General features: G+C 40.9%; 1 protein-coding gene across 1 annotated transcript in view; it reads right to left on the bottom strand.

Moving 5' to 3' along the window:
* TM9SF2 (transmembrane 9 superfamily member 2) overlaps positions 1-25,217 on the bottom strand; it is a 72,987-nt gene that overhangs the window by 39,807 nt on the left and 7,963 nt on the right. The window contains exons 2-4 of the mRNA XM_015121380.3: positions 15,616-15,683; positions 12,883-12,976; positions 3,049-3,176 (exon numbers count right to left, since the gene is read on the bottom strand). Of these exons, the coding sequence (XP_014976866.3) occupies positions 3,049-3,176; positions 12,883-12,976; positions 15,616-15,683 (290 nt within the window). The remainder of the gene's footprint in view (positions 1-3,048; positions 3,177-12,882; positions 12,977-15,615; positions 15,684-25,217) is intronic.

Raw genomic sequence — 25,217 nt, 5'->3', positions numbered from 1 at the left:
ATGGGAGTGACAGAAGACTTACTTTTACTTAATATTTTCTTGTACTGCTTGTGTGTTTTCATTGGCATATATTGCTTTATGATTTAGAAAATGATTATGCTCTCCCCAACATGTCTTAGTGCAAAGTATAAAATAAAATGTGCTACATTCACAATCAAACTCCATAATAGAATACTATACATTACCATGGGTACATGATTTTATGTGTCAACTCTACTGTCTATGCTTAAAATCAAGTTATACAGTAAAATCTTTCTGAAATAGGTCATGGACATAATATACTCAAATAATGGTTTCAATAAATTAATCAATGTGAATCAACATTTTCCAAATGTATACTGAACTGATTTAAGTGTTACACTTAAAATCATCAACTTTTCTGATTCAACTGCAAAATCATTATTTACCAGCACTTTCCCAAGTTAATTTTTTAAAGCAGAATAGTTTAAGTTTGCCATTGATACACTGATTACAAATCGTTCAGTAAATTTTACTAATGCTTTCTTAATTTGTACACTATTTTATCTATTCTTGCTATTAAGCATCTTGGCATTATAATGAAATCTTTGTTAACTGCATCATAAATTAGTCAAAAATATCTCTAAGTACTTTCCTGTGAGGAGACTACTAAAGAAGAACTGCTTCTATTACCTTCAGCAGCAAGACTAAACAGTATTCTTTGGTTTAAGCGATTCTCCTGCCTCAGCCTCCCAAGTAGCTGGGATTACAGGCGCCTGCCACCACATCTGGCTAATTTTTGTATTTTTAGCAGAGATGGGGTTTCACCATGTTGGCCAGGCTGGTCTCGAACTCCTGGCCTCAGGTGATCTGCCCACCTCGGCCTCCCAAAGTGCTGGGATTATAGGCATGAGCCACAGCGCTGGGCTCACTAAACAGTATTCTAAGCACAGAGGGTAGAAGAAAGAGCTAAAAAATCACCCACATAGCTTAAGAGTCATTCTTTCATTCAGTCAACAAACTGATAGCTATTGCAGTAAATGCAGGTGGACAGGGCTAATAGGAGAAGAACTGAGGTTTAAATATTATTTAGAAGATTACAAAGAAAAACAACAAGGAAAATTTCAATTACTTATGAAAAAGTAAACATATCCCAAGTTGATATGCAATTGATACGCATTGATCTAGCAAATAAGCAGTATTCCTATGGTAGTTTAGGGGAAAAAAGCTCTTCATTTACCAGAAACCAAAGAAATGGGGAGACAAAAGAGGTTTTAAAGTGTCTGTTTGCACTGAGGGTCAGATGAGAAAGAAGCTAACACAAGCATAACAGGCAGGTTTCTAACAGCACTGTCTCCTTCCTTCCAACAGAGCCCTAGTAGCCTACAGGGAACTCATTCTTATGGGGTTCAGGTAGATGTTACCCAGGTCTGGCCAGTCAGAACGAATCCTTTCCATCACAGACTAGTTCATGGCTGTGCACAGGACCCAGGGTTCCATACGTATGGGGGTTGGGTGGGGTGGAGAAGGAGGAAAACTGAGGGGTAGGAGGGAATGTGAGGCCACAGGACCCGGTCAGGTTCCTAACCTCACTGGCGTGAACAAACGATGTGATCTAATATACCGACAGGACAAACGTCCAAAAGGAAGTGCGCGAAGACAGCCCTCCCGCTTGCCACTAAAAGCATCTTACACTTTCTGGAAGAGGCGAAACATATGTAAACTATGACCCCATAGAATATAGGCATTTCCCAGCAAAATTACTCAGAAGAATAGTAATGGTTATACTTCAAATGTTGGATTTTGAAAGTCTTTAAAAATATTCTATGTTTGACTGGGTGCAGTGGCTCACACCTATAATTCCAGCACTTTGGGAGGCTGAGAGGGGTGGATCTCTTAAGTTCAGGAGTTCGAGGCCAGCTTGGTCAACATGGTAAAACTCTATCTCTACTAAAAATACAAAAATTAGCCAGGCGTGGTGGCAGGTACCTATAATCCCAGCTACTCAGGAGGCTAAAGTGCAAGAATCACTTGACCCCGGGAGACAGAGGTTGCAGTGAGCCACGATCACGCCGCAGAGCTCCAGCCTGGGGAACAGTGTGAGATTCCGTCTCAAAAAAAAAAAAAAAAAATTCTATGTTTGAATATTGTATGATAAGTACATACTACTATGGAAGGAAAAACAAGACAGTTTTTAATGCTTTTTGATTCTGATACAAACTGGCACAGAATTTGTTAATGTTATGTCATGTTTACAAAATAAAAGGCTAAGCAAAATGTAAGCGTTTTAATAGAAGTTGATGCTATTTATCAAACAAAAGTTAAGTTTTGTTTTCCTGTGATTTTTTTCATAGCCCACAAGTATAAAACAATGTTTTCACCGGAAGACTGACCCAGGCCCTTTTCCCCAAAGCATAATATGCTACTGCTCACTATTCAGGCAGACTTCGTTTTATTGCCCTTCACTTTATTGTGCTTTGCAGATACGGTGTTTTTTAGAAACTGAAGGTTTGTGGCATCCATGCATTGAGCAAATCTATCAGTGCTATTTTTTCAACAGCATGTGTTCACTTCATGTCTTTGTGTCAGCCTTTTTTTTTTTTTTAGTAATAATGTATTTTTAATTAAGGTACTTACAGAGTTGTTTTACACATCATGTTATTGCACACTTTAAATAGACTATACGTAGTATAAACATAACTTTTATATGCACTGGGAAACCAAAAAACTTTATGTGACTCACTTTATTGTGATATTTGCTTTACTGCAGTGGAATGGAACTGAACCTCAGTATCCCCAAGGTATGTCTGTATGTGAATAAAAATAACTACTCTATGTACCAGATCTGTGTACCAAAAGAAGTACCAGATATTACAGTAATCTAAACACGGTTAAAAGATAATTCTTTAAATGATGTTGTCACCTTTAATCAACAATCACTACATCAAACTACAACCACTAGTAACAAAAAGAGGAAATCAATTAATTTGCTATATTTTACACAATCTTACAAGTAAGTTATACAGTCAATGCAACAAAGATTTCATATGGAAAGGATAAACCCCAAAATCAAAAATATTCATGCCTTACCAGTGATGCTGATAATTCAATAACATGCTTTTTTTCAAGAATTCTAACTTTTGTTTGTCTTCAGCTTTCTCTGTATGGTATGTTTTTGTACAAACAAGCTTACAGGTCTCCTCCTTATTAAACGTAAACTGTATTAAAAGGAAGTGGAAAGCAAATTCAGAAAAAATATCCAGGTTCTTCATATCAATATCACAAACAGAGTAAAAATGCTAGCCCCATTAAATTACTTAGTGGATTAATATTGGTAATAAATAAATTTTTAAATTCCTCATAGCTCAATCAGATGTAAATGTTACTCCTATTGTGTTTCTCTAAAGACTTGTCATCAAGTTTTCCTTTGATATGTTCTTTTTGGTAATATCAGTCGACTTACCTTTTAAACGTAAGTTAGTTCTAGAAGAGAAAAAAAAAATCCCATGTAGAACAAAAATGGAACTTTAGTCTCTCCTAGTAATATCCCATGGTCATGTCTTAGGAATTCTGGAGTTGATGGCTTTCTAGTAACAAGCAGACAAATTTTTATGTTCAAATAATCAATAGATGTTAAGTGCCCTCCTTAAGTGTCAGGTGATAGAGATTCAGCAGTGAACAAGATGGCATGTGATAATATAAGAAAAAGTGACATTCAGATGTCTAAAATCAGGGTAAACATGACTCCAGAAGGCTGAAATTTACCAACTATACAACCAGCCATAATTGTATCTTTTAATAAATTCAAACTTTATTACATAAGGTGGTAAAAAAAAAAAATTGCATGGTTCACTTCTACGCAGCCCACTCTTTGTATGTATGTATTTAGTAACATCCCTAAAGCAGGTGCAGTGAAGTAGCTAAGTGAATGTTTAAGCACAGTCCACTGCTGCCACCTGTCAGCCAATGCTTTCATTCTGTCTGCATTGCTATTTCCAATACAGCCGTATTTGTACCGCTAGTTGATATTTTAAACCTTATATGAACCTTAAAGATTCATTCCTAAAAAGTGAAAAATAGAAAAACAAAAGTATACATACTAAGGAATCAGAAGCACAGGTACCAAACTTAAAATAAGTTAAGCAGAGAGAGACAGTATTACACCAAAATGGCAAATCTGACACCTCAATCTAGCGCTCACTTCGTTAGGTGAGTCAACCTGTGTGTTCAATTGTGAAGGAAATAGCAAGACTAAGGTGACATTTAAAGTAGTAATAGGTTAACATCTGTTTAGTGCTTCCTGTGTTCCATATACTTTGTATATATCAAGCCTCACGTAATCCTCCAAACAACGCTTATCCATCTTTTACAGAGGAGAAAACTGGAGCACCAAGTCACACAACTGAGCATCGGCATAGCCAGGATCTCAGCCAAGCGAGCTGAGCTCCGGAGAAAATGCTCTTCAGCACAACACCCTACAGCCTCTCCCTGTCATGTGTTTAGTTGGGAATTTTATAATATTTTAAATCATGTTTGGTTATGGATGGAATTGTATTTTATGTTTTGTTAAGGATTTTTAAATATTCTTAGCTCCCAAGGGAAACAAATCCTCCTTATAACACACAAGCACAGCACTGTTCTCTTTCTATTTGGGAAAACGTGGGATTATAATTTTTCCTGGATTATTTCAGTGAGGATTTAAAATTCTCCTTGGAATAATTCTGAAAATCAAAGGCTTTATCAATCTAGAGTCAGACCTGGGTACAGGTCAGCTCCATCTTGTTAGGAGACCAGGGAAAGCTGCGTAACCCTGCCTCAGCTTCCGTTAACTTATGTGTAAAATGGGAGCAGGACCTGCCTTGCAGGGTTGTCAGATACAGAAATGTGTGTGCAAAACACCTAGCATGCTGACTGATGAAAACAGGTATTCACTAAACAACAGTTACTGTTACGTATCTCACCACCAGCTTTTAGCAAATAGCAGAAAAATTATATCGAAGTCCATATCTGAGGGAAATCATGGAAGGCTGCACACTCCTGGCAAGACTTCTCCCCCATGCAGCCTGAGACCATCAGGACTGATGTGGTTTGGCTTGGTGTCCCCACCCAAATCTCATCTCCAATTGTGATCTGAATTGTAACCCCCACGTGTTGGGGGAGGGACCTATGGGAGGTGATTCGATCATGGGGGTGGTCCCCCATGCTGTTCTTGGGATAGTAAGTTCTCATAAGATCTGATGGTTTTATAAGGGTCTTTGCCTGCTTCATTCTGCACTTCTCTTTTCTGCCACCATGTGAAGGACATGGTTGCTTCCCCTTCTGCCATGATTGTTTTCCTGAGGCCTCCCCAGTCATGTGGAACTATGAGTCAACTGAACTTCTTTTTTTTTTTTTTTTTGAGACGGAGTCTCGCTCTGTCGCCCAGGCTGGAGTGCAGTGGCCGGATCTCAGCTCACTGCAAGCTCCGCCTCCCGGGTTCGGGCCATTCTCCTGTCTCAGCCTCCTGAGTAGCTGGGACTACAGGCGCCCGCCACCTCGCCCAGCTAGTTTTTTGTATTTTTTAGTAGAGACGGGGTTTCACCATGTTAGCCAGGATGGTCTCGATCTCCTGACCTAGTGATCCGCCCGTCTCGGCCTCCCAAAGTGCTGGGATTACAGGCTTGAGCCACCGCGCCCGGCCTGAACCACTTTTCTTTACAAGTTACCCAGTTTGGTATTTCTGCATAGCAGCATGAGAATGGACTACTGCCCATCAGGACTAATGGGCAGGACTCATTATGCCATGGGTATCCTTGCTCTGGCAACGATAATCCCATTATGCCCTTTACCCCTCTGAATATTAGTCACCACCAGAAGTCCAGGATTTCCATGTCATCCTTCCATTCTCACATTTGAATCCCAAAATGGATCCCCACCCCAACTGCTTAAACCCTTCCACTATACCCTGAAACTCATGTGTCACCAGTAGAATACTGGTGCCTGTTCTGATGGAAACCTGGCTGTCCCTGAGGGACGCTGCCTCACTGGAGTCTTGCCAGTGGTGCCTGTTTTCTCTCATAGGCCCCAGCACTGGGCCAGACCATTCTCCCTCCTCCAGAAACCTCTAGCTTTGACTCCCATGTGATCAGACCACACCGCCCCTATTCCTTCCTGTTCTTGTCATCTACCAACCCCAGGTCACCGGCCCTCAGCTCCAGACACACTGTCACTCCAACACTCCTCCTGGCTCCTGATTCTTGGTGATTACAACATTTATATAAATGATCCTTGAAAACAATGACCTTTTGATCCTCTGCCCTCTCCTCCAGCAACTCTGGTCTTCATCCTATTTCAAAGGACTCGCTCCTCTGGTCGCACTTCACCCTGCCTTTAACAATGACAGGAGTCCCTGCCGTTATCTTCATTTCAAGCTTCCTAGTGTCAAAGCACCTCCTCCCACTGTTCCAACTCACTGGCTTAAATGTTCCTCACCTCCAACAAGCTCTGGATGCCACTTGAATCGACAGATCCTACAGTCTTTTCACTGTCTCTTACTCCTTTTGTGGCCTTACATGCCCCCTGTGCAAGCTCAAACTCCAAGCTCAACAGTATCTCCATCTTTCATAACATCCAAGGATGTCCTCACATCCTGTGTTCTCTCACTTTTTTGGTACTCACTTGTTAAAACCACAAACCTGGTTAAATCCAACTCATAGCAGCACAGCTGGAAATAGCTGGAGATACATAAGTAAGCACACTGGCTGCTGTTACTTCAAACCATCAGCTGGCCAGAGGGTCCCTGATGCAGCCTAGCAGCTGCTCCACACTCCTTCTCTATTCGCTCTCCTGGATCCTACTTGACTGCTGCCTCCCTCCTCACTCACAGGTGGGGTGGCCATGCTGCCTACTTCACTAAGGAATCAGGAGCAATTGCCACATTTACCTCCCAGCATCACACCCCATGTCTCTGCCTTCCCTCCAGTTACCACGGATGAACGAGCTCACTGAGGCCAACCTTTCCACCAGCACACTGGGTCCCATCCCTTCTTGCCAGAGCAAGGACACCCATGGCAATCCTTCCATCTCCTAAAACATCATTTTTCGTATATCTACTGATCATACTCATCCACATACATGCCTTGCTTAAAGATCCATCACAAGTCCTCTTTGGGGCGGGTACCTTGGCTCACACCTGTAATCCCAGCACTTTGGGAGGCCAAGATGGGCAGATCACCCAAGGTGGGGAGTTTGAGACCAGCCCGGCCAACATGGCGAAACCCTGTCCCTACTAAAAATACAAAAATTAACTAGGTGTGGTGGCAGGCACCTGTAATCCCAGCTGCTCAGGAAGCTAAGGCAAGAGAAACACTGGAGCTGGGAGGTGAAGGTTGCAGTGAGCTGAGATTGCACCACTGCACTCCAGCCTGGACGACACAGTAAGACTCTGTCTCCAAACAAACAAACAAAAACAGTCCTCTTTGAACCATGCCATCCTCCAGCTACCACTCTTTTTCTCACTGCCAGTAAAATAAAAGTCCTCAAGACAGTTGTAGATGTGCCCACCTGCAACTGGCCTTTCCGTTCTCTCTCCACCCGGCTATTCTACCACGGCTGCTTTCTCATCAGTGACCTCCACATTGAAGGTTAAACCCAAGGTCAATCATCCGTCCTCATCTCACCTGACCCATCAGTGACAAATCAACCAATCCCTCCTCCTGGAAACACTTTCTTGCCTTGGCCTCCAGGGACCACAATCTCCCTGTTACCCTTCTTTCTCATCAATGGCTCCTTCTCAGTGTCCTTTGCTAGACTCTCGCCATTCTCCTGACCTATAACACCAGGTGCTCCAAGGTTCTGAGCCTCATGCCTGTAATTCCAGCACTATGGGAGGCTGAGAGGGGTGGATGTCTTAAGGTCAGGAGTTCAAGACCAGCCTGACCAACATGGTAAACTCCCACTTCTATTAAAAATACAATACCAGGAGCCCTTGGGGCGCCTGGTGTTACAGGTCAGAAGAGCACCTCTTTGAATCTTGTCTCCTTCATCTATACCCACTCCCTTGGGGATCTCTTCAATTCCATGACTGTAAATACCATCTATACACAGATGATTCTCAAATATATACTGTGTATATCCAGGATGAAGCCCTCCTCCAAACTCCAGAAGCATGTATTTGGCTGTTTATTCAACATCTCTGCTTGGACACCTAATAAATACCTCTCACTTGCCACATCCAAAACTAACTCTTCCCCATTCCCCAACCTGGCTCTTCCCACACTGTCCCATCTTAGAAAATAGAAACTCCACACTCCGCATCCCATCCCTTGGCAAATTCTTCAAAACAAAGGCAGATTTAGAGATTCTGACCTCTTTCCCACCCCCTCACCCCTCCCGAGACAGATCGTATCTAAATGAGGGAGAAGGCCTCCTACTGGTCTCCTGGCTTCTCCCCTCACATCCCCATGGTCCATTCTCAGTACAGCAGCCAGGGTGACCCTGGTAAAATCGAAGCCTACTCAAAACCCTCCAGTGTTAGCTAACCATCTTGCTCAGATGTAAAGGCCAATCCTTACAGTGGCCTCTGAGTCATTCTATAATGTGGTCCTGTTACTTCTCTGTGCTCATTGCCTAATATGCTCTATCTTGCTCGCCTGCTCAAGTTGCACACCTTGGGGCCTCTCTTCAGCTAGAACACCTCCCCTTCATATTCACGTAGCTCACTCCCTTACTTGCTTCAGGTCTTTGCTCAAATGTCGCCTTCTCGGTAAGGCTTTTTAAATTTAAGATTTTAAATTCACCTTTGCAGTAAGCCTATTTAAAATTAGAAATTCCCCACACACCTTCCCAGATTTATTTTCAATAGTTCTTTCATCAGTAATTGAAACATATATTCTGGTAACTTATTTTGTCTCCTTCTCCCCATCAGCATAAAAGATCCATGAGGACAGAGATTTTTGTTCAGCTCACTGCTGTATCCCATCACAGTGCCTGGCACATGAAAGGTATGGAGCAAATATGTTAACTGAGTTACTGAATATGAGTGCTTAGATCTCAGATGAGATTTTATGGTCCTCTGAAATGTGGTTCCAGCTTCACGTAATACACACAGTGTCTTGCACTGTTGTTTTCCTGACCTAAACAGAAGTCAAATATAAAAGATGGCAAAGCAGACTGGGATTTTATTTTGTTGCTGGTTGTTACCTCAGTTTTTATGGCAGATCTAAAATAAGATAAAGCTGGGTATAGTGGCTCACACCTATAATCCCAGAACTTTGGGTGGTTAAGGCAGGAGGACTGCTTGAGCCCAGGAGTTCTAAACCAGCCTGGGCAACATAGTGAGACCCTGTCTCTCCAAAAAATAAAAATTACCTGGGCATGGTGGGCATACCTGTAGTCCCAGCTACTCAGGAGGCTGAGGTGAGAGGATTTATTGAGCCTGGGAGTTTAAGGCTGCAGTGAGCTGTGGCCCAGCCCAGGCCACAGAGTGAGACAAGAAAGAAAGACAAGAAAGAAAGAAGAGAGAGAGAGAGAGAGAGACAGAGACAGAGACAGAGACAGAGACAGAGAGAAATCCTTGAAAATAAAGAACAAATAGTGAAATGAAAAACACTAGTCAATACATTTATGGCTGGCTTGGAAAAAAATCTTCGGAGTCCCATGTTTCTATTTACCTACACCTTGGCCTTAAAACGTGCCTGCTCTGCCCCTTTAAACTTGAGGCTTCGAGAATGTGTTTTAGTACAGATACTGATCCTAAAACATTCCACAAGACTCAGGGAAAATGTTGTGTGCACATCTTTCTCCATTCTAAAGCTCTCCTTTTATTCTATTTAACCTCAACTTCTACAACAAAGGATTAAATCTGAAAAGTCCTAGGCCCCCAAAAGGGTCCTGTGTATGAGCAAGGAACAGTCCTTGCACAGAAACCGAAATGTGCCCAATGACGTCCTATTAAGGGGAGTAACCTGCCTTCAAAGTCTGCCCAAAGGGACAACACCTCTCCATGGTTTGAACATTTTGCTGGGTTTCCCTCTGTTTCCTGCTAGGGACTCCTGCTGTCTTCCCAGTTCTCTAACGGCATTACTGATGTTCTTTCCACCCATCATTTCTCAAGGCCAAGACACAACTAAATAGAGAGATGGGGCTGAGAGGCTACTGGAGTATTTAAGATTGTAAAATTTAATAAGCATGCCTGAAAACAGCCATCTGCTATAAGAAGAATGCAATACCATTCAAAGTAATCTTCCAAACATCCTAAGAGGGAGGTGGTGTTTCACAAGTTACATGCCTGCCCTGCTCAATGGCACCACGTCCATACACTCTGAGTTCCTTCCTCCCCAGTGACTTCATCCCATTAGGGCCTTTGCATCTACTGTGTTTAGGAAACTTTAAAAGTTACTGGCAATTTTAGGGTAGACAATTTCAGATTAGAATATTTGAAAGGGGGCCAGGTATAGTAGCTCATGCCTGTAATCCCAGCACTTTGTGAGGTCGATACAGGCAGATCATCTGAGGTCGGGAGTTTGAGACTAGCTTGGCCAACATGGCAAAACCCCATCCCTACAAAAAATACAAAAATTTGCTGGGCATAGTGGCACACGCCTGTAATTCCAGCTACTTGGGAGGCTGAGGCAGGAGAATCACTTGAACCCAGGAGGTAGAGGTTGCAGTGAGCTGAGATCGTGCCAGTGCACTCCAGCCTGGGCAATAGAGTGAGACTCTGTCTCAAAAAAAAAAAAAAAAAAAAAAGTATTTGAAAGGCATCAGGTGGTGGCTCACATCTATGTCTATAATCCCAACCCTTTGGGAGGCTGAGGCAAAAAGATTGCTTGAAGCCAGAAGTTCTGGACAAGCCTGGGCAACAGAGTGAGACTTTGTCTTGATAAAAAATTTAAAAATTGGCTGGATGTCGTGGTATGCATTTGTAGTCCTAGCCACTCAGGGGAGTGAGATAAAAGGATCACTTGAGCCTAGGAGTCTGAGGCTGCAGTGACCTATGATTGTGCCACGTCACTCCAGCCTGGGTGACAGAGCAAGGCTCCATCTCTTAAAAAAGAAAAAAAAAGAGTATTTGAAGAGGATATATTTACGGTCAAAAACTCTCAACCTGCAGTGGATTAAATGTGCACAGCGATGCCTCTTTTCCCCCAGGGCTTCACAGCGTAGATGCAGGTGCTAGAGGGAGTAAGATGGTTGCTGAGACGAACCTAGGCTTAGGGATTTGCTGGACAGATAATAAATGTTGTGCTCCATGTAATAAAATGTTGAGGGAGACAGGGGTGCCTCGTGAGAAAGCAGGGAAGGTGGATATGTATGAGGTCTAAGCCATAGCAGAGACACGAAGCCAGGAGAGGAAGCTGTCGGGCTGGGGAATAAAACCTGGAGTCAAGTTAGAGCCATTAGAACACACATTCTCATGTGGACAGATGCCCATGGTAGAGAGTTAAAGGAAAAATGCAAAGTGTGGAACATAGTATGTTAAAACAAATAAGTATATCTAATCTATTTAATATAAGCTTACAGATGTATGAAAATTTTCAGGAAATTTTAATAACAAGCTGTGAAGTAGAACTGCACGTTTATTATTATTCTTCTGCAACATTTAATTTTTTTATATGGTGATACATTATTATAATAAACTAATGTTTCTAAAAGCAAAAGACCATTGTTCTTTGTACAGTAGGAGAATAGATATAAAACAAACAGGGACTATGCAATGTGGAAGGATAATAGGCTTAAAAGATAACAGATTTAAAGGCAAAAGAATTCTGAGAGATGATGAAGTACATATGCTGAAAAGAACACCTTATATTGTGCTTAGTTTGGTTTAACTGGTATTCTAAAAATGTACCAAAGATGTTGCAAATACATTTTCTTTTTCTTTTCTTTTTTTGTTTTTGAGACGGAGTCTTGCTCTGTGCCCCAGGCTGGAGTGCAGTGGTGCGATCTCGGCTCACTGCAAGCTCCGCCTCCCCGGGTTCACGCCATTCTCCTGCCTCAGCCTCCCGAGTAGCTGGGACTACAGGCGCCCGCCACCTCGCCCAGCTAATTTTTTTCTTGTATTTTTAGTAGAGACGTGGTTTCACCGTGGTCTCGATCTCCTGACCTTGTGATCCACCCGCCTCGGCCTCCCAAAGTGCTGGGATTACAGGCGTGAGCCACCGCGCCCGGCCCCAAATACATTTTCAATCATCAAAATAGAAAGGTCAGGTCAGGCGTACTGGCTCAAATCTGTAATCTCAACACTCTGGGAGGCCGAGGTGGGCAAATCACTTGAGTTCAGGAGTTTGAGACCAGCCTGACCAACACGGTGGAACCCCATCTCTACTAACAATACAAAAAAATTAGCTGGGCATGGTGCCATGCACCTATAGTCCCAGCTACTCGGGAAGCTGAGGCACGAGAACTGCTTGAACCCGGGAGGCGGAGGTTGCAGTGAGCTGAGATCTCACCACTACACTGCAGCCTGGGCAACAGTGCAAGACTCTGCCTTAAAAAAATAAAAAAAGAAAAGAAAGGTTAGCTTCCAAAAATCCCAATGCGGGAGCCCAGGAAGCATTATACGTGTTAACAGAGAATGTCTCTAGATACTGCTGGAAAACAGAGGGAAACAGTCATAGAGCAGCTGGGACAACCCCTCATGACTGGAAGGTGGGTTTCAGGACCCTCTGCAAAGGAGGCAGAGCGTCTGAGTCTTGCCCCTTAAGCCACCGTCTTATCTTCATAACATTAGTTGCATGAATGTTCATTAAGACAGACTTATAAATGACACATTATGAGAAGGAGAAGGATCCTTCTAACTATGATTTTAAGAAACTATTCCTAGATGAAAAAGAGAAATGAACTCCTCCTTAGCAATGATAGCTGAGTTATCTCAGTCTTTTCTTAAATAACAAAAAGCAAAAGCTGTAAGTAAATAATTATTACGTAACACTAAACACAAACCTTATATGGTGAAGGTTCAATTCTTTCCCCGAATAGTACCTGACCAAGATTTTCAGATGGGCGCTTTCCTTCTGATGCTTGGCAAAAATCAAACCTGGGAGAAGAATATTTAAATTTTTACACATAAAAGGGAACGATGAAATATCAAACACCTAGCCAATCTTGAGAGCAGATTAGGTACTGATCATTCTAGTAGCTCTAGTAGATGAGTAAGAAATCTATCCATACCCCAAGTCCTATGTACCACATCTCCCCCCATAAAAAACACCTAAAATTATGCCTTCGAATATTTTGTTTTCTAAATAACATTCTCTTATTAGAGTGCATATTACAGGATCTTTTAAATTGACTCATTATAATTTATTTTTGTTCACTCCAATAATAAAATGATTTAGATCCTTATTATCCAAACAAATTTTGCATACCTTATCTCCCTTCTATATCTAATTCAAACCTTTACTTAAAAATGATATTTCAGTAATGTATGTCAAGTCTACCTGCAGTTCTGTCTCATCTCAGTACACTGGCCAACACATCCCAACATGTGAAGTATGGCTAAACAGACTCCCTGTGAAGAGTGCTGTAGAGAAGATGTAGTCAGTCACCTATAAGATTCTCTGTGTTGTAATTCCCTTGTATTACTAATTGACTTTAATAAAGTTCTGTTTAAACATTACAGCTTAATTTCAGCTTTGCCACAGAAAATTAAAGGGCAGTTCTGTGCTCACCCTGGAATGATATGGGGAATACCTGAGATCAGTACGGTAATAGTAACAGATTACTGAGATTCCTAAAGAGGCAGGTGGATCTCTGGTGATTAAAAACAATACTGCGGCTGAAGTTCCCAAATTAAGAATCTCCATTTACTGTATATAACAGATCCACTGACTTTTCCTAAAAATACCCACAAAGATTTAAAGATGTTTAACAAAACAAAAACTAGAAAAAAATTTAAGTATCCAATAATTAAATTATAGTCTACCCATTCATGTATTTTGGGTAGACTATAAATATCTTTTCTTAGACATATTTAAGTATATTAATTCTTTAGGATAGTCTTAACTTTTTTGTGTATGCTTTTCCCCACAGCAAACTATTTTCTTTTAAAACTCTTAAATAGCAGAGAAATTAGATTCAACAAAATTTTAGGAACGGTTTTAGACCCAATATAGTATACAATGGTCAAATGAATAAAGGATATTCATGCAGCATTTTTCACAATATCAAAAAACTGGGCCAGGCACAGTGGCTCATGTCTGTAATCCCAGCACTTTGGGAGGCCAAGGTGGAAGGATCACTTGAACCCAAGAGTTTGAGACCAGGCTGGGCAACATAGTGGGATTCCATCACCACAAAAAATTAAAAAAAAAAAAAAAATTAGCCAGGCATGGTGGCAAATGCCTGTGGTCGCAGCTATTCAGGAGGCTGAGATGAGAGGATCACCTAAGCCCAGGATGTTGTGGCTGCAGTGAGCCATGATGGCGCCACTGCATTCCAGCCTGGGCAACAGAGCAAGACCTTGTCTCAAAAACAAACAAACAAAAAACCTGGAAATAATCAAATGTTGGTAAACGGGAAATTAGTGAAACTAACTGTACATGAAATCTATACAATTTCTTTTTTTTTTTTTTTGAGACAGAGTCTCGCTCTGTCGTCCAGGCTGGAGCGCCATTCTCCTGCCTCAGCCTCCCAAGTAGCTGGGACTACAGGCGCCCGCCACCACACCCAGCTAATTTTTTGTATTTTTAGTAGAGACTGGGTTTTACCATGGTCTCGATCTCCTGACCTCGTGATCCGCCCGCCTCAGCCTCCCAAAGTGCTGGGATTACAGGCGTGAGCCACTGCACCTGGCCGGAATCTATATAATTCTAAAATAGAAATAATAGCAGCCACTAAAAAGAGTGAGGTAGCTATGTATTGACATGGAAAGATGCCCACAATATATTCAATGAGAAAAACAAAGTGCCAATCAAAAATAATAGTATGGGCCAGGTGCAGTGGCTCACACCTGTAATCCCAGCACTTTGGGAGGCCGAAGTGGGTGAATCATTTGAGCCCAGGAGTTTGAGACCAGCCTGGCTAACATGGTAAAATCCGTCTCCACTAAAAATACAAAACTTAGCCAGGCGTGGTGTCATGCGCCTGTAAACCCAGCTACTTGGGAGGCTGAGGCAGGAGAATCACTTGAATGCCAGAGGCAGAGGTTGCAGCAAGCCAAGATCGCACCACTGCACTCCAGTCTGGGTGATACAGTGAGACTCTGTCTCAAAAACATAAAAATAAATGTAAATATAAATACTATGAATCTACTTCTGTTTAAAACAAAAATGAATAAATGTGATTATATAGATTAGACTATTCAGAGAAAAAAATGTGGAGAAGTAGATATCAAAGTAGTTATTTCTGGGAACTGATTATGTGGGACATAAAAATTTTGTTTAAAAATATGTGGAGCTATTTATAATTTTAAAATGTTAAGAAAACAAAATACCTTTTTGTTCAGTCAGATAAAAAAAGAAATTCACTGTTTAGTCAGTGCTTCTGTTGTATTACAAAGAAATATAAAACAAAGATCACATTTTTAACCACACCTTGGAAGAGTACACCTTAAAAAAAATTTTCAGGCCGCGTACATTTTAAAAATGCATATCAATTTGTCCACACTGTGAGAAAACAAAGTTCTCAATGTACAAAATCCTGAATTTTATATAAAAACCAAGCTGAAAAACTTACGCTGTATATTCATAAGGAAGAACTGATTCCACTGAGTCAAGTCTGTTCACAAATAGTTCTATTTCGGCCTGAAAATAAGGAAACACAAAATTAGAATATAAACAACAGGACATAAAGCCTTAAGTCATGCTTAGAATTGAAAAAGAATTTGACAATGTGTGAAATGTAAAATGTTATAATTCCAGTCAACTTTAAACAATTCTCTTACAAATCCATTCACTGAGTGGATTTATATATATTTAAAATATACTAAAATAGGGCCAGGAATGGTGGCTCACACCTGTAATCCCAGCCCCTTAGGAGGCTGAGGTAGGAGATCACTTGAGGCCAGGAGTTTGTGACTAGCCTGAGCAATATAGTGAGAGCCCGTCCCTACAAAAAAATTTTTAAATTTTTTAAAATTAGCTGGGCACAATGGCACGAGCCTGTATTCCTCGCTACTTGTGAGGCTGAGGCAGGAAGATCACTCAAGCCTAGAAGTTCAAAGTTACAGTGAGCTATGATGGCACCACTGCATTCCAGCCTGGGTGACAGAGCAAGACTCCGTCTTAAAAAATTTTTTAATAATTAATTTTAAAAATACAACAAAATAATTTTCAGAGTTGCAAATGTCTCCAATAGTTTTTAAATGCTTTCTAAATTTTCTAAAAAATTATTAAGATATTTTAACTAAAAGCATTTATCATATTAATATAGATGCTATTTTTAAAAATCTGGTTTCCAAATTTGGTATTACACTCAGAAGCACAACAATTTTTATTTTTAAACACAATTTTTAGCATTTTCACAGCAAGCAACCAAGAAATGCTGCCAAGTTGGTTAGATATTTCTAGATTAACTATACTGGAATACAATTCCATGCACATGTGTACTCTTAAGCACACGGGGATAGACAACGACCACATAGGCTAACTTTGAAGGACCTCTTCCATCAATTTAAGAACAATGAACTACAAGGTAGTAGCAGTGAAGAAGGTGGCAATAACCAGATCAAGCTGAACATCAGGGTAGAGGGAGATAAGCTGTATCAACTTCCTGGGAAATATAGGCTAATTTTAAGCTACACTTTCCTACTGAAGCTTCCAAAATTTCTCCCAGCTGTAGCTGAAGTTCTGCAGGACCCATAACGCTGACCCACCCTCTCAAAAAAGGAGCTCAGGCTACTCATGACAGAATTTACCAGCTGAGGAAGCCAGCAAGTCATGTGTGCCCTGAAATACTTTTGGTGCTAATCAAAAATGACTAAGAGCTATTTAGCTGGGACAAGTATTTATTTTATAGAGGTAGAGCTGTATACTGCCTGTGGACTAGTCATGAGGCTTCTGGGAGTGCCACAGAGCCACACTTGTCATTTTGATCTCAGTTACTAGTGCTGTCAACAATCCTCTACACTTGCTAATATCCCCCAAACCAAGACGAGATGGTTGGTGTACAATTAAAACAAATCAATAGTCCACTGCCACCAGAAAGGCAGCAAAACACAGCAGGCAAGATTACAGGTTCTGTGGCCAGACTGCCTGGGTTCAAACCCCAGTGCTATCACTTGTCTAATTGTGTGACTGTGGTCAAACTATTAAACATGTCACTTTCCTCATGGGTGCTTTAGCTTCCTCATCTGCAAAATGAGGATAACAGTATTTCTCGGACAGGTGCGGTGGCTTATGCCTGTAACCCCCCAGCACTTTGGGAGGCCAAGGCGGATCACCCGAGGTCAGGAGTTTGACACCAGCCTGGTCAACATGGCAAAACCCCGTCTCTACTAAAAATACAAAATTAGCCAGGTGTGGTGGCACATACCTGTCATCCCAGCTACCGGGGAGGCTGGGGCAGGAGAACTGCTTGAACCCTGGAGGCAGAGGTAGCAGTGAGCCAAGATCGCGCCACTACACTCCAGCCTGGGCAACAGAGCAAGACTCCATTTCAAAAAAAAAAAAAAAAAAACAGTATCTCTCTCATAGGGATATGGAGATTAAATAAGTTAACATTTATAAAGTACTCCAAATAGTGCCTGACACATGAAATCTATGCATTTGTTAAAATAAAACCAAAAAAATTTAGTAATATTCAGAAGAAGGAAGTGTTCATCCACTAAAATGCTCACCCAATATTCATGCTATACAACGGAGGGCATCAGCCTTTGTATGTAATACCAAACACAGTATCACATGTGGCCCCTACACCTCTACTCAAGTGAAATTATAACTCAACAGCAACACAGCCTTCAACACAGCTAAAAAGGTAATAGGACATGATACTATAGCAACTACTATATGTAGTCTATCATGTAGACTACAGCATGCTTGAATTAACACAAATACATATAACCATTGTGAAGGCAAAATTCCCATTTAATGGCTTCCTTTGCCAAAATAATTTCCACTAATTAGAAAGAGTCAACACTACTATGAAGATAAGTCAGAATTCAAATGATCCATTTAACCTAATGAAGACTGAAAGGTCTCCAAAACACTAGTCCAGTTCCTATCTCTCGATTTCCTTCTAGGAAGGAATGTGGCTATTATACTGTATACAACTTTTCTAAGTTTTGTGTTTCAAAATCTGTACAGCACTGTCAACACATAAGCCATGTCCCTCTTGCTACGATTAAGCGTATTCCTCACTCTCAACCTTTCTCAGCACGAAATGATTAAGCAAGACTCTGAGGCTAGGCTGCCTGGGCTTAAATGCTGCCTGACACCAGCTGTGTGATTCTAGGCAAGTTTCTTCACTTCCCTGTTCCTCAACGTTCTGATCTGTAGAACAGAAGTGATAATAATCCCTACTTCAAGAAGTTTTTGAGAAGATTCAAGAGCAGCACCTGGCACAAAGTACCGTATTTACTATGACACAGCCATGTCCAGCAGAGTTTTAAGCAATGATGGAAATGTTCTTCAAATATGGTGGCCACCAGCCACATGTGGCTATTGGACACTTGGAATGCAGTCAATGTAGCTGAAGAACTGAATTTTAAGTTGTATTTAATTAAATGTAAAAAGTCCCAGGAGGCTAACGGCCTCTGTGTTAGACCAGAAACAGAAAGAACAGCACAGGAAAGAACAGCATGCTGCTCAGCACCATTTACAGTCATGTGTCACTTAATGACAGGGATGTGTTCGGAGAAACGTGTCATTAGGGGATTTTGTCATGGGACCATCACAGAGCATACCTGCACAAATCTAGATGGTGTAGCCTACTACACACCTCGGGTATATACATGGTGTGGTCCATCACATATTTAAACAACATGTGATTGTACTAAATATTGCGGGCAACTGTAACACAATGGTATTTGTATAGCTAAACACATCCATACATAGAATAGGTACAATCAAAATGCAGTCTAAAAAGACAAAACGTTACACCTGCATAGGGCACTTACCATGAAGAGAACTTGCAAGGCTGGGAGCTGCTCTGGGTGAGTGGGCGGTGAATGAATGTGAAGGCCTAGGACATTACTGTACACAACTGTAGACTTATACACTGTACACTTAGGCTATGCTAAATTTTTAAAAAATAAGGTAATTACGCTATGATGTCACAATGGCTATGATGTCACTAGGCAATAGGAATTTTTAGCTCCATTATCATCTTATGAGACCACTGGTATGTCGTTGACCGAAACGTTATGTGGTTCATGACTGTATATAACATCTCTTCACCTATTTAACGCTTTTCCTCTAGTCACTACAATCTTTTCTTTTCCTGGAAAAACGACGCTAATTTTATTAGTCTATCTAAGAGGCTGGCAAACTTTTCCTGTAAAGGGCCAGAGAGTAACTTAGGCTTTATAGGACATTGGGTCTCTGCCACTGCTGTAGTGCAAAAGCAGTCGTAGACACTACATCCACAAGTGAGCATGGCTGTAGCCCAATAAAACTTTCACTTACAGCACTGATATTTTATTCTCATGTAATTTTCACTCATCACTAAATATTACCCTTCTTTTGATTTTTTTCTCCAACCACTTAAAAATGTAAAAACAATTATTAGCCTGAAGGCCCTACAAAAACAAGCAGTAAGCTGGATTAGAATTCTAGTACATCCTTCAGCACTGTTTTCCAGGTATTTTTCAATATTATTTGAATTCAAATCTCAGAGGGTCCAACACAAGGCATAAAGTTTGAAAGCCTGAGGCCATGTGAAAAATTTTAGGACATTGTCTCAGGGCATATAAATTTAGGGTAAATGTTTCTCCCATCTCTACCCAATTGATGAAGTAATACAAATTTTTGCTTAGCTTATGATGTCCTCTCTGAAGTTTCATGACACAACTTTTGGCTCTAAGAATCTAAGGTTGAGGGAAAACATTATTCTCCTTTTCTGCATTCTCTCCTATCTCCTTTGAGTCTTAATCGTCTGAATCACCTATCTCCTTGATCATGCCAGCTGCTCTTCTCAGGACCTTGCCCTATTCTCATATCTTTCTTAAAAGGCATGTCATGGAGAATCATAGCAGAGTTTAAGATTTATATGTTAAAGTTTCATGTAAGTATAGAGTAACATTGTTACTTTCATTAGCCTTTCTACCCACAAGCTAAAATTCTTCAAGGACAGTTCTTTATTTCCTTCTTATGTTCTAAACTGATAGCTTGGAGCTCATCATCTCAAAAACATGGTAACTGTTTCTCTTCAGATACACTTTCTCAATTTGTCCACGACCAAATTAATTTACTTTTTGCTGTCTCATAATAACTTGAAGAGAGCTTCTGAAAATATATTTCCATTAGCTTTACATTATGCTACATATGGAGATTTGTACCACTGGCAAATTAAAACATTTCATGTGCATTCTCTTTTCTAAATTTAAAACCCAAATTAGCCTCAAGCACCAGTCCTGGAAATCTCCACTGTCAGCACTCCCCATGGATTTCTCTCTCATTCCACCTCACTCAGCCCTTAAGCCAACCCACGCCACATTTCCTTTAAATTTCATTTTAACCTTTAAAAAACAATCTTGCCAAAACTTTAGAAATCAAATTCATTGGTTCCTTCTAAAACTACAGCAAATCTTCCAGTAACTCTAGAAACCAGGAAAACTTCTTTTAATGTTAATCTTCTGTTTATGTAACTTGGTGTCTTTTAAACCAATTACTATCACTCTTACTCCATTTTAGTACATAGCCCAAGGGGGGTTTTCAAACCCTTTCCTCCCTTATTTTCTTATCTGCATTTATTAGTTTTTAATCCATCTACGTTTGGCATTTCATCTAATATCTAATACCTGTTAAATTTACCTTATCTGTCAACCCTTCCTGATCTCATGAAGCAGCTTCCAATTCTTCTTAGACAGAATGTATCATCAGAATGCTGGGTTCACTTCAAATCCTAGGTCTACTCTTACTAAGCGCTTTTGAATATAGGAACTGAATGATGTAATAATAAAACAGAAAATAGTACACACAGAAGGTCGTCCATAATTGGCACGTAATAACTATAACAAATAATAAACATAGCAGCTGTAATCTATTATCTTAAAGAAACTGGCCATTCCTGAGTCTGAATAAAGGTTTATTAGTATAAGGGTTTCTGTGAAAGGCTCTTCCTTCCTCTCGTCTCCCATTCATCCAAGTAGTGCAAGTAGGCTATTCCAGTGTTTTTCAAGAACACTAAGACAGACGGCCTTCTGAACCTTGTTAATGCCTATTCATTATTCTTGTCATCTTCACTAGTCTAGGGAAAAGGAAGATAATAATTGCCATGCACAATTCTGATAGTAGCCTTAAGAATTAGGGATTCCTTGCTTCTTTAACATGAGGAAACAAGTTAAAAAGCTGGACTGCAGAAACAAAGTAGGTAAACTCAACTGCTGCTACCATAACTTTTTATTTCTGTTGCCTTTATTCCTCTACATTTCTTCCTTCTTATCTCTTCTGACACTTTTCCACACTACTTTTGTAAGAAAGTCTATCATAGATATCAACACTAAATTATGGACCTATTTTTGATGTTCAGCAAAGTAATCAAACACAGCTTGAATATTCAGTTCATCTTGGCGTTCATAGCACTTTCATTCTTCCTTTTCTAAATTGTGAGAATCTGAAATTTTAAGAATTATCATCTCACACACGCTGAGGAATGTGAAGTCAATTAAAATTAAAGTCAACCGTAACACAGAACATAGAAGAGAGCCATTTACAATAAATTTGTAAATATGCTACATTTGCAATAACTCTAAATATCAACTCTTGCAGCAAGAGAAAGAAATTTCAAAAGTATCATAAGAATGAGAACCTCCTAATATAGCAGTGGAGCAAATGTTAAAAATTGGAAGAAAGGAAATGAGACTGCCGGGAGTTTATATGGTTTAAGAAAGGGCTTCAAGCTGAACCACGTGAAAGTACGCCACAGAAGTCATGACATTCACCCCTATAAAACATAAATACACAGATAAGACAAGTATGAAAAAACGTAAACAACTTGATTCTAGGTGGTCTAGGTGAGTAAAAGGCGATCATTACATTACTCTTTCAACTTTTTTGAATTTCGAAAATTGTCACAATTAAAAGCTGGAAAAAGGGCTTTAAAGTTGAGAGTAGACCTTAGTCTCACTGTAAAGCAACAGAAGCCAAATGAAAACAGTAAGAAATAAAGATAAAAAAGTAAAATTTAGGGTGGAAAAATGTTCCAGGAACAGGAACAATTATCTCAGAAGAAGCCAATTTATTAAATAGGAAAAAATAGTAGAATTTGCAATATACTTGAAAACCAAAGAACACTCACAACAACAGATCCTGAAGACCATGAAAAACTCAATCAGCCAACACATGTATTTAATGCCCACAAAGTCCTATACTAGACATTTTGGATGATAAAATAATACAAAATCATGAACACTTGCTTTCAAAGAATTTATAATCCAGATGGAAACACAAGGCATGTGATAAGTTTGAATATCTGTCCTTGTCTACATCTTATGTCAAATTGTATTCTCCAATGTTGGAGGTGGAGTTTGCTGGGAGGTGACTAGATCATGAGGTTGGATTCCTAATGAATGGTTTAGCACCATCCCTCTTGGTGTTATCCTCCTGATAACGAGTTATTGTGAGATCTGGTTGTTTGTAAAGTGTGGCACCATCCCCCATCTCTCGCTCACTGTAACCATATGACACGCCCACTCCTGCCTCCTCATCTGCCTTGAGTAAAAGCTCCCTGAGGCCTCCCCAGAAGCAGAGAGATGTCGGTGCATGCTTGTATAGCCTGCAGAATCCCGAGCCAATTAAACCTCTTTTCTTTATAAATTACCCAGTCTTAGTATTTCTTCATAGCAATGCAAGAATGGCCTAATAAAGAAACTGGTGCCGAGGATGGGGTGTTGTTATAAAGATACCTGAAAATGTGGAACTGGTTTTGGAACTGGGAAACAGGCAGAGTTTGGAGGGCTCAAAAGAAGATAGAAAGATGAGGCAAAGTCTGGAACTTCTTAGAGACTGTTTAAATGGTTGTGACCAAAACGTTGACAGTGATATGGACAGTAAAGTCAGGCTGCTGAGGTCTGAGATGAAAATGAGGAACTTACTGGGAACTTGAGCAAAGGTCACACGTGTTACATCTTAGCAAAGAGCTTGACTGCATTCTATTCATGCCCGAGGGATCTGGGGAACTCTGCACTAAAGAGTGACAACCTAGTATATCTGGCAGAAGAAATTTTTATGCAGTGTTCAACAGGTAACCCGGCTGCTTCTAACAGCCTACCTTAGCTGAAGGGTCAAATAAATGATTTAAAGCTGGAATTTATATTTAAACAGGAAGCAGAGCATAAACATTCAGAAAATTTGCAGCCTAATCATGTGGCAAAGAAAAAAAAAAGTTTTTTTCTGGAGAGAAATTCAAGTAGGCTGTGGAGAAACCATGTGCTAGAGATACCTGCATAACTAAAAGGGGGCCAAGTGCTAATATCCAAGACTACAGGGAAAAGGCTTCAAAGGCATTTCAGAGACCTTTGCAGCAGCCCCTCCCAAAACAGGCCCAGAGGCCCAGGAACACTGAATGGGTTCATAGTCAGACCCAGGGCCCCACTGCCCTGTGCAGCCTTGGGATCCCAGCATCCAGGTCACTCCAGCTCCAGCCATGGCTCAAAGAGTCCGAGGTACAGCTCGGGCTGCCATTTACAGAATACAAGCCGTAAGTCCTGGGGGCTTCCATGTGCTGTTAAGCCTGCGGGCACACAGAGTTCAAGAGTGAAGAATGCTTGGCAGCCTCTGCCTAGATTTCAGAGGATGAGAAAACCTGGGTGCCCAGGCAGAAGCCTGCTGCAGGGATGGAGCCCCCACAAAGCACCTTTAGTAGGGCAGTGTGGAGGGGAAATGTGGTGTTGGAGCCCCATTCAGAGTCCCCGCCAGGGTACTGCCTAGTGGAGCTGTGAGAAGGGGGACATTGTCCTCCAGACTCCAGAATAGATTCACTGGCAGCTTACACTCTGTGCCTGGAAAAGCTACAGGCACTCAAAAACCTGAGGGCAGCTGTGGGGGTTGAACCCTGCAAAACTACAATGGTGGAGCTGCCCAAGGCCTGGGAATATTTACCCAATGCCTATACCTGCTTTGTGTCTTGGAAGTAACTAACCTGTTTTTGCTTTTTTATTTTATAGGCTCGTAGGTAGAAGGGACTTTCCTTGTCTCAAATCAGACTTGGGCTTGGGACTTTTGAATTAATACTGGAGTGAGTTACGATTTTGGGGGACTATTAGGAAGGCATGATTGTATTTTGCAATATAAGAAGGGCATGAGATTTGAGTATTTTTTCCCACTCAAATCTTATGTCAAACTGTAATCCCTAATGCTGGAGGTAGGGCCTGGTGGGAGGTGACTAGATCATGGGGGTAGACTTCTAATGAATGGATTAGCACCATTCCCTTGGTGCTGTCCTCGTGATGGTGAGTGAGTTCTTGTGAGATCTACTTGTAAAGTGTGGCATCTCGTCCAACAAAACACTCTCTTCCACTCCTGCTTTGACCATGTGACATGCCTGCTCCTGCTTCACCTTCTGCCATGAGTAAAAACTTCCTGAGGCTCCCCTTAGAAGCCGAGGGATGTCCATGCCATGCTTGTACAGCCTGCAGAACTGTGGGCCAATTAAACCTCTTTTCTTTATAAATTACCCAGTCTCAGGTATTTCTTTATAGCAACACAAGAACAGCCTAATACAGCATATATTTTTTTAAAAAGTGACAGAGCTTATTTATATGTTCTTGGAGTAGCTACTGAATCTCTGTGTGCTGTGTGTGTGTGTGTGTGTGTGTGTGTGTTTTGTTTGTTTGCCTTTTTAAACAGTGTCTCTCTCTGTCACCCAAGCTGGAGCGCAGTGGCACAATCATGGCTCACTGCAGCTGCCTAGACCTCCTGGGTTCATGTAATCCTCCTGTGGGTGGCAAGCCACCCAGGTGCCCAGGCAAAAAAAGACTAAGGGCATGAGCTGTTCCAGTATAATAAAACACATAAAATAACAAGAGTTCTACTAGATATAGATCATACATATGATTATATATGAATATCATTAATCATTAGTTTGTAGCAATTACTCTTTATTCCAATATTACAATAATTCTCGCTCTACAATCATAACCTAGGAAAAGCCAGGCCATACAGAGACAGGAGCTGAAGTGA

The sequence above is a fragment of the Macaca mulatta genome, chromosome 17, assembly GCF_049350105.2.
Source record: "Macaca mulatta isolate MMU2019108-1 chromosome 17, T2T-MMU8v2.0, whole genome shotgun sequence".
Taxonomy (NCBI): domain Eukaryota; kingdom Metazoa; phylum Chordata; class Mammalia; order Primates; family Cercopithecidae; genus Macaca; species Macaca mulatta.
The sequence above is the reverse complement of the archived record's forward strand: the minus strand, read 5'-3'. Positions and strand labels throughout refer to the sequence as shown.